General features: G+C 43.0%; 1 protein-coding gene across 2 annotated transcripts in view; it reads left to right on the top strand.

Annotated features, from left to right (window-relative positions):
• Positions 1-8815, top strand: part of LOC111951933 (cGMP-dependent protein kinase 1) — a 191865-nt gene extending 183050 nt beyond the window's left edge. For both annotated transcript variants that reach the window (XM_023970299.2, XM_023970298.2), the window contains exons 11-18: positions 6077-6216; positions 6354-6443; positions 7199-7340; positions 7454-7617; positions 7722-7844; positions 8396-8458; positions 8541-8607; positions 8698-8815. In XM_023970299.2, the coding sequence (XP_023826067.1) occupies positions 6077-6216; positions 6354-6443; positions 7199-7340; positions 7454-7617; positions 7722-7844; positions 8396-8458; positions 8541-8607; positions 8698-8796 (888 nt within the window). In that variant the 3' untranslated portion in view covers positions 8797-8815. The remainder of the gene's footprint in view (positions 1-6076; positions 6217-6353; positions 6444-7198; positions 7341-7453; positions 7618-7721; positions 7845-8395; positions 8459-8540; positions 8608-8697) is intronic.
• The last annotated feature ends 1835 nt before the right edge of the window (positions 8816-10650 follow it).

The raw sequence follows: 10650 nt of genomic DNA, 5'->3' as shown, positions 1-10650 counted from the left end.
TAAAATAAATTCATGTTAGCAGGCAATATTAACTAAATATGCAGGTTTAAAAAAATATATTTGTGCATTGATTTAAGAAAGGCATTGATGTTATGGTTAGGTACACGTTGGAGCAACGACAGTCCTTTTTCGCGAATGCGCACCGCACGATTATATGCAACGCAGGACACGCTAGATAAACTAGTATATCATCAACCATGTGTAGTTAACTAGTGATTATGATTGATTGATTGATTGTTTTTTATAAGATAAGTTTAATGCAGCTAGAAACTACTGGCTCTACTGCATTCGCGTACAGGCAGCTCTCGTGGAGTGCAATGTAAAGCAGGTGGTTAGAGCGTTGGACCAGTTACCGTAAGGTTGCAAGATTGAATCCCCGAGCTGACAAGGTAAAAATCAGTCGTTCTGCCCCTGAATAGGGCAGTTAACCCACCGTTCCTAGGCCGTCATTGAAAAATAAGAATGTGTTCTTAACTGACTTGCCTAGTTAAATAAAGGTGTAAAAAAAATAATTTAAAAGTCGGCGTCCAAAAATACCGATTTCCGATTGTTATGAGAACTTGAAATCGGCCCTAATTAATCGGCCATTCCGATTAATCGGTCGACCTCTAGTGTGAATGATGATTCATCAGCAGCTTTACAGCAGCAAGTGCAGAGAACGGCTGATATACTCACTGACTGCCAAGATGACTTGACAGTGACTGATGACGGTTCCAGCCAACTTCACGATACTGACGGATCTGACAGTTCAAGCAGTCCTGGGGTCTTACGTGACTTAGGTTTGACTGATGTTGATGTCGACTCCTGTCAAGTGTCTCCTGCTGGTAAGAAGAAACTCATCCAGCTCATAGCTGAGTACCAGTCCATTTTTTTCCAGGCACAAGTTGGATTGTGGAAAASCTTCCGGATGTCTTCACCGCATTTAACTGAGTGATGAGAAACTCTTTCGGATGCTCTACCAACGCCTTTCACCAAATCATTATGAGAAGCTCAAGCAAGCATTGAATGAGATGGAAGAACGTGAAATCATAAGGAAGTCTAGTAGAGTTCACCTCTCCCCTTGTCCTTGTATGGAAGAAGTCTGGAGACCTGAGACTCTGTACCGATTTTTGTTTGCTCAATACTTGCACCATCAAAGACGCTCACCCACTCRCTCWCCAGGCTGACGTGCTGGCCGCTTTAGGTGGAAATGCTTTTTTCTCGACAATGGACCTTACCTCTGGCTACTAGAATGTGGAAGTGCKTGAGGATGACTGGAGATTCACAGCTTTTACGTCGCCATTTGGATTGTACGAATACAATCGTATGCCACAGGGGTTATGTAATAGACCTGCAACCTTTATGAGGATGATGKTAAACATTTTTAGGGATCAGAACTTTCTTAGCCTGCTGTGTTACCTTGATGATGTCTTGGTCTATGCGCCCACTGAAGATCTGGCTATACAGCGCCTGGAAATGGTTTTTGAGCGTCTCAAGGCTCACAACCTGAAGTTGGCGCCAAAAAAGTGTAACTTTCTGCAGAGGTCTGTGAAGTTTCTGGGGCATATCATTAGTGCTGAAGGTGTAGCTACAGACCCTGAGAAGGTGAGTGCCATTACAGGAGTAACAGAAGCTGATCTGATGGAAGAGGCACTGACATTCCATCTCAGCAGAAATTGAGGTCATTCCTTGGGATGTTGGTGTATTATCAACAGTTCATTGAAGGGTGCTCGACCATCGCAAAGCCTCTCATTGGATTGACTATTGGACACAAGGCTCCTCGCTTAAAAATGAAGCGGCGCTCACCTGTCAGGAAGTTGACGGCTGCCGACTGGACAACATAATGCAGACAGGCCTTATTCCAGCCAAAGCAAGCCCTACTCGACCAGGTTTTGTTGGCCCACCCCAACTTCAACAAACCCTTTCTACTCTCAGTGGATGCGTCCAGCAACGGCTTAGGTGCTGTGCTGTCCCAGGTGCAGGAACAGGGAGCTACAGCGAGACCTATAGCCTTCGCGAGCAAGTCCCTCAGTTATGCGCAGTCGAGGWATCCTGCGCACAGGCTCGAGTTCTTTGCCATGAAATGGGCTATCTGTGACAAGTTCCACCACTGGCTACGGGGACAGCAGTTCACGGTATGGAGGGATAATAATCCCTTGACATACATTCTGACCAAAGCAAAGCTTGATGCTTGTGAACAGAGATGGGTCGCCAAGCTGGCACTGTACGAGTTTGACATCAAGTACATCCCTGGAAAAATAAATGTTGTTGCAGATGCTTTGAGCAGAGAGCCCTTCGTACGACCCAGTGCACTCCATCGCCTGACAAGGGTCCCGTACGAGACCTTACTAGCTGAAGCTAACGRTGTGCGCACAGACAGAGTGCAAGATGTGTTTCGCRGGTCCAGCCACCCCTTTGACAAAGCCTCTGACTCGAACGAAGTGGTCATTAGCTGTCAGGCTACTGTTGACCCCTCATCTGGTGCTTTATCAAGACATGAAGTTGCAGCTGTTCTTCATTCACACAGGTGCTGGGTGGGTGAAGTGGGCTCACATGCACTGCTGTTGCCACAGCTTCCACAGGCTGTTATGCAATCAGAGCAGACCGATGTRGATGTTCTGCCACACAACCTACTGATYAGTAAGCAGRGTGATGACAACGTGATTAGCAGAGTGTTCTTCTTTGTGGAGAGGGGGAGAAGACCTTCCCGGAGAGAGCGTGCCCATGAGAGTGTTGAGGTTTTGTGTCTTCTCAGAAGTTGGGACACGTTGACCATGAAGATGGGTGTACTGTATCGTGTTTCGAAAAATGTGGTTACAAAGAGGAAAACGTATRTGTATGTGGTTCCAGCCTCCATGAAAGCAATGGTGTTGAAGGGTGTCCATGATGAAGCTGYTCACCAGGGCCAACAGAGAACAGTCTACCTGACAAGACAGAGGTTCTTCTGGCATGGCCTGGAGAGGGAGGTAAAYGCATATGTGAAGTGCTGCAGGAGATGCYTCGTGAGCAAGACTCCTGATCCGGAAGCAAGAGCTCCTCTTGAGAGCATAATTACAACTGAGCCTCTTGAACTAGTGTGCATAGACTTTTGGTATGCAGAAGATTCTTCAAACAAGTCCTTGGATGTGCTCGTTGTTACTGACCACTTTACCAAATTGGCTCATGCCTTCMTGTGTCCGAACCAGTCTGCTAAGTCAGTAGCTCATCAGTTGTGGAACAACTATTTCTGTGTCTACGGGATGCCTCGCCGTATACACTCAGACCAAGGAGCCAACTTTGAGAGGGCTTTAATAGCCAAACTGTTGAGTGTTGCAGGTGCTCAGAAGTCTCACACCATGCCGTACCATCCGGTGGGGAACGGGTCCTGCGAAAGGATGAATAGGACGTTGGGAAACATGATCCAGGCCCTGCCGATGAGAGCAAAGCACAGATGGCCTCAGGCGCTGAAGTCCCTCACTTTTGCGTACAATTGTACAATCCACGAGACCACAGGCTTTGCCCCTTTCCTGCTAATGTTTTGGAGGACGCCAAGACTGCTTGTTGACATAGTCTTTGGCTCTGTCATAGAGAACCCAGAAGTTGTCGACTATGACCAGTTTGTTCAGTCTTTGAAGAGAGATCTGAAAGAAGCCATGAATACAGCACAGGCATCTGCAGCGAATCAGTTGAAGAGGCATGCTGACCTTTATGACAGAAGAGTCAGAGGAGCACCAGTGGAGATTGGGGATCGAGTGTTGCTGGCTAACAAGAGGAAGCGAGGAAAGCGGAAGCTCGCTGACCGTTGGGAGGATACTGTCTACCTTGTCACTGGATTGAATGCTGACAGTCACACTTTTTAAGATTCAGAACAGCRCCACTGGACAGCAGAAGACGYTACATTGCAACCTGATAATGCCAGTCAACTTTCTTCCTCTTCCCCATGCTGCCGTTGATGAGGGAACAGACATGTCTGGATTAACAGAGTCTGAGGACATGAAGGACAGCCTTGTGGTCTCAGCTGCCATGGACACTGAGTGGATGATGATGCTGAGTACAGAACAAGAGTGTGGGTGTCAGATTGCCTTCTGAAGGAACAGGTGACACAAGCCTGGAGGGTGATGTGCGATCCTTGGAATGCTCAGGATATTCCACCTTTGGATTCTGTGGATGATATACTGCAGCTGGAAGGTCTGCCTCGATCAGAGAGTCTTCAAGAATCTGACCGAGACCGTAACAGTGTAGTGAGTGAGCTAATTGACCAGTCTGSTTACGATATCCGTACTGACCTACCAAACTTGGACCATTCCTTACCTGATCAGTTACGCACGGACTGTGTTGACAGACCCACTATTGCAACAGTACACAACACTGTCACTCCTTATGAAGTTGAAGGTACTCGGGGTTGTATTAGGTCAAGGGCAGGAAGACTATTTAAACCAGTGTCTAGACTGATTGAGATTATGAATCAGCAGAAAGTTAGCTCTTGAAGGTTAATATGTGAATAGAGAGGGTCAATGGTATTGACATCTTTTATTTGTTTTGTTTTTACATCATTGTGACCATGATTAGAGGTTGCAGGATGGTAATGTGACGGATATGATAAAGTCTCTTATGGTGGTTTATTTTAGTACTTGGATGTTTTAAAGTCACTGAGTGTATTTAACATGTAACAGGCATGTTTACCTATGAGAGCTAAGGGGATTGATCGACTGCTTTGCACTCTAATTCTCAAGGAGAATAGTCTAATGACTGGAATATTTAGTGACTGTTTTAAAGCAGGGTCTGCATCCTTGATATACACAGCTTTACCTTTTAGTTTTCTCTATTAGGTAGTATAAAAACATATCTATATATTTTTTTTCTCTCTGGATTATTCTGTACATATGTTGAGTGTCTCTGTATCTGGTATGTTTGCACAGTGCCGTTTTGTATTTTAATTATTTTTCTTTGCAAGTAGAATTCAGTAGGGGGGAGTGTAACAGGGTTATATTGGTGATTCCCCTTGCCACTTCATTGTTAAGCCAATGGGTTTTTGGTTTTAGTTTTATCTTGCCTTCACCTACTCAACATGGCATCTTATTGGCTGGTTTGCGTAGCTTGCTTACGAGGGAGAATGTTTCAGTTAGAATCGTTCCAGTAAACAAGCACCAAACCAGCGGTAAGTTGTTGGTTGCAAAGCACTGTACGTCAAAAGTGATTTTTATACTCCCAAGTGATGATTTAAATGTACAATTTATATCAATTTGTTTGTAAATGTTATTCGAACATCACACATAAGATGCAGCGTTTTTTGGCGAATATTTGTTGTGCATTTTGTTGTAGAGAATTCCAACTAATACTAGCTAGCAACTTACTGTGTCTGGTGGGGGGGTTCGTATATTTTGTACAGTGTGTGAGTGCAGAGTTGGATGGTGAGCCGTGCATTGCATGACGTGCAATTTTGTGCTGTTCCTATCAGGTACATTGTTAAAGATATTATATTGTATATTGTANATGGTGAGCCGTGCATTGCATGACGTGCAATTTTGTGCTGTTCCTATCAGGTACATTGTTAAAGATATTATATTGTATATTGTATTATTTTGGTAACTACATSCCCAGTGAARAAYCACCAAACCAGCGTGCGTGAGTGCAGAGTTGGATGGTGAGCCGTGCATCGCATGACGTGCAATTRTGTGCTGTTCCTATCAGAATAAAGCTCCATGACTGGTGCTACAAGTTGGAGTTCGTGTCGATGATTGATTGTACACAACGCAAGAAGAGTKCTGTTACACCTGCACGAGTTTGGTTAATATGCATGCATCGCCTGCATGTATTTACGTGATGTGCACGTGCCTCAGATGATGAACAAACAAACCATGAGAGCCATGTATATTGAAGTCGGTTTAATAATACTGTCTTATGGATATTTTGTCTAAAATTTCCAACGGCATAAGGGCGAACTCAGCAGACAGTTAATTCAACATTCTGACTGGTAAAGGGACTGTTCAGTCTTCTGGAATCTAGCGACAGATGTAGGAAGTCCACACTAAGCTTGCAACTTACGTTGAATTGCATTGATGTCTCATTGAACTGTTGCCTACAGCTAACAGTGCTCTCCTCTCTCCTGTGTCAACAGGTCCAGCTGAAGAGTGATGAATTGAAGACCTTTGCCATGAAGATCCTGAAGAAGCGTCACATCGTGGACACGCGGCAGCAGGAGCATATCCGCTCTGAGAAACTCATTATGCAGGAGGCCCATTCTGACTTCATTGTCAGGTAGAGACACTCATGCGACACCTGTCCACAGACACTTTTAATTCACAGTGAAACTGCAGAGGACCCACCCTCCCCTCYCCACTGTCTTGATATCTTTGTACTTTGTATATCTTGATATCTTTGTGTTTCAAATTCAGACTGTACAGGACATTTAAGGACAGTAAGTATCTCTACATGCTGATGGAGGCTTGTCTGGGAGGAGAGCTGTGGACCATTCTTAGAGACCGGTGAGTGTTATACCTTGATCACCAAACCACCATTGTGCGCATGTTGCTTTTGTCTATCCCCACCATACTCATTCATGACATGCAGGTTAAAATACCAAAACCAACTGTGAATCAACTATTAATTTGGGGACAGGTCAAAACACACATGAAACATTCATGGACATTTAGCTAGCTTGCTGTTGCTAGCTAATTTGTCCTGGGAGATAAACATTGTTTTGTTATTTTACCTGAAATGCATATGTTCCTATTTTTGCTGTGTCTTTGTAGAATTTTGACCCATTTTGAGTCATACAYAATCATGTGTTCTCTACTCCGACAATTAATCCACAGGTAAAAGGGGAAACCTAGTTAGTTTTTTTTGTTAGTTAGTTCTTTGATTTATCTCTACCTGTTCATCTTTCAATCACCCARGTGGGTAAGTATGRTAGTGAAAATCAATGAGTAGATTTTTGGAGAGGTGGGACTTGCAGCGCATCAAGCTTCTAAAGTAAAACCAAGTTTTAGTTTAGCGCCTGGCTASGGAGACTCCCGTTGACACCCGCGACCAGTTTGGATTAAATAATAGAATAACATGTATGTGTACATTTATTTTGCAACGCTCGCGCACGCAACCTAGTCAGCATTTTAGGCCAATATTTCAACTCATTTCATTGTGCCTCGCATGTGTTTCAGTGAGTCTGMGGAAGAGCTGGTCAATGTGGGCTTGTTTGAAATATTATGGTTATTTTAGTGATTATTGTCACTTCCTTCTCCAGGGGTTCGTTTGAGGACTCCACCACCAGGTTCTACACAGCTTGTGTGGTGGAAGCATTTGCCTACCTYCATTCCAAAGGCATCATCTACAGAGACCTCAAACCAGAGAACCTTATACTGGACCACAGGGGCTACGCCAAGCTAGTAAGGGACACACATTGTGGATTCAAAGCTTGATGGCTCAAACCTCTAACCCTTTCAACTATTAACGCTGCAGGTTGCCCCTAAGAATGTATTTTCCCATGTTCTTTGTTTAGGTGGACTTTGGCTTTGCCAAGAAGATCGGGTTTGGGAAGAAAACGTGGACGTTCTGTGGAACACCAGAATACGTGGCACCAGAGATCATTCTGAACAAAGGCCATGACATCTCAGCTGACTACTGGTCTCTAGGAATCCTCATGTTTGAGCTCCTSACCGGCAGGTATACAGACAAACCTGATAATTACTCTTAAATAAAAGTGTAAGGCTAGATGTAAATTTAGATTGGGAGAAATGTTAGTGTCTACTTCTARCCCGGTCTTCCAGCCCTCCCTTCTCTGGCCCTGATCCCATGAAGACCTATAACATCATCCTGAGGGGCATTGACATGATTGAGTTTCCAAAGAAGATTACCAAAAARGCTGCCAACTTAATAAAAAAACTATGCAGGTGAGTCGCAAACCATTTGGTCCACCCTCAACAATTACGGTTTAAATGCTCAGTGTAATCAAAAACATGATTTTCCTGTATTTTATATATATTTCCACACTACGAGGTTGGAATAATACTGTGAAATTGTAAAAAAGTATGATAATGCCCTGTTAGTGTGAGATTTGTTTGAAAAGACCACCTGAAATGTCTGTTTTGGTGGGAGGGAGTTTTGGCCTTACATGGCGACATCAACATACAGTAAATGAGTTAATAGACCAATAAGAAAGAGAGTTTTGAACCTCTCTGCCAGTAAGAGCTAATTTTCAGTTTTCCCGTCCCCACTCAGACCACTCCCAGACAGTCCTAGCAAAATTATTTCCTGAAAAAAATCCTCTTTGCTAAGAAGTTATTTCTGTAACTTTTTGACTATTTTAATTGAAAACAATCACACTAATGTAATTTATTGTCACCCAGAAATGATTTGATATTGAGATAAAAATGGCTGCATTGGACCTTTTAATATKATTTGGTCTTAAGTAGAGAATTTAACCATGATGTGTCCATGTTAGGGACAATCCTTCAGAAAGACTGGGAAACTTGAAAAACGGTGTTAAAGACATCCAAAAACACAAGTAAGTTCATGGATATGGAGCCATATTATTCTACTCATCTTTCCACATTTTGATATTTACAACAGTTTKTATACATTTCCAGATGGTTCGAGGGCTTTAACGGGGAAGGTCTACGGAAGGGAACTCTGACACCCCCTATCATCCCTAATGTAAGTCACAAACAAAAGTCTCAGCAGCAAGCTGCTTTCATAAGAAGTTTAAGAGGCTCAATTCTCTGTCTGACTTTGTCTGTCAATCAGGTGACATCATCGACGGACACGAGTAACTTTGACAACTTCCCAGAGGACAATGAAGACCCGCCCCCAGATGACAACTCTGGCTGGGACAACGATTTTTAAACGTCACCCCCCCCCCCCCACCCCCAATACCAAATGTTCTTCTGTTATTGGCCTGGGGGCCTACTTCCTGATGTAGTTGCATTCTAAAGACTGCGATAAAGAGGAAGAGGAGAGGGGGAAGAGAGGAAGAGGACCACAACCGCTGTGGGTCACCGATATGCCTTCGCTATATGTGGCTCTGGGACTAGAATTTAATGACTTTAGCATTTCCTCAGTGTTCTCACACACACACACACACTCACACACACACAGAGAGACACACAGACACAGAGAGAGAGAGAGGTAAGTCCTGGAGCTAAAACAATGCCTTTTCCTTTAGCAGAGAGCGCGTGTGAGAATGAGTGTGTGTACAATATATGTGAGAGTGTAAGGACACTATAAGGAACGATAAAAAAGTAAAATATATAGGGTGGAAGATGAGTTTTCTGTTGCGGCCAGAGACCTGCACTGCTCCTACAGACACAAACAGACAGGCTGGGTCCATGTTTGGAAGGCTTCCCCTCTGCACCCTGTTTTCTCTCCAAGACTTCTATTACTATAGCTGGTTCCTGAGGTTTGGCTCAGCAGTACCTAGTACCTACAGTATCTGGTACCTGGCCCTCTTCAATAGGGAAACAGGATCTTAACACTGAGTCTGACAAGTCAAACAGGTACCAAGTGCTCATGACGAACCAGAATGTTACTGTTTGTCTTAATATTACTTTTAGAACCACAGAGTATATGTACATATCATTTGAAATGACATTCTCACACATGCACATAGGCTGCTACACTCATCTACTTTACTCATGTACACTGTATGCAGCAGCTAGTTATCTTTCAAAAAAGCAACCTTTTTGTTCTGTGCTTCTGATGGAAAGATTATGACCTTTCAAATGTCCTGCTTACAAATGTAATCAGTCACACATATTCATCCCTCATTTCTGGAAAGCAATTTATTATTATGCAGTTATTAGCAAACTTCATCAACGAAGATCCTCGGACCGTCTTTCATTTCACAGGCATTGAGCGGTCAGATAATAAAGATTTATTTTGAAAGTCCACTATATGCTCTTAGCTACACATCAACCTTACATATTGCAAATGTCTGACATTCTCATCCTATGAGTTGCTATTTCATCATGTAGTTGCTAACCAATCAATATAAATGCCATCCCTTTAAATAGGTAAGTCCCATTTTCATGCCACAGTAGTTTAATTMACCACTTTTAATGGAATTTTAATGCCTCCAGTGCTGTCGTTTCTACAGGTGCTGAATTAAATTTGAATGGATGAAACGTTATGAGCACTGGTTATTGTTACTGTGTATTGATATTAAAGTGCTTGATTACTTTGTAATGCACTTGCTTTCTTTCTTTAAAGAATTGTGTTGGTTTGTAAACTTAAGTGACAGTCTGTTTAATATTTGACACTTTTGTTGTGTTGATTCTCCGTGTTTAGTTAGTCATACAAGTCAACGCTAAATCCAGAGGACAATGATACATACATAGAACAGTTAGCAACCGATTACTATTCCTTGTTGACATAAGTATGAAGTGTGCATCAGTCATATTTTGTAGTAGCTCTATTTTAAAAAMAGTTTTTGTAAAACAGTTGGTGGACTGGACAACCAACATGGTTATGTTTTAAGAGTAACACTAATCATCCATTCATCATTTTCTCTACACTTGTGGTTCAGTACCTGACTGTCCAACCCCACTAATCATTCATCATCAGTAGAACAATGCAAGTGCCTTAAATCACTGGCATCCCAATTAACATCATGTCATCATTTCAATACTGCATGACCAGTAAGCGACTCATAACATGACATCTGTTGTCACACCTCTCCCACATGGCTGCCTTCCGTATATA

This window comes from Salvelinus sp. IW2-2015, linkage group LG25, assembly GCF_002910315.2.
Source record: "Salvelinus sp. IW2-2015 linkage group LG25, ASM291031v2, whole genome shotgun sequence".
In the NCBI taxonomy this organism is placed as follows: Eukaryota; Metazoa; Chordata; class Actinopteri; order Salmoniformes; family Salmonidae; genus Salvelinus; species Salvelinus sp. IW2-2015.
Note: the sequence above shows the minus strand (reverse complement) of the source record. Positions and strands in the feature narration are given on the sequence as shown.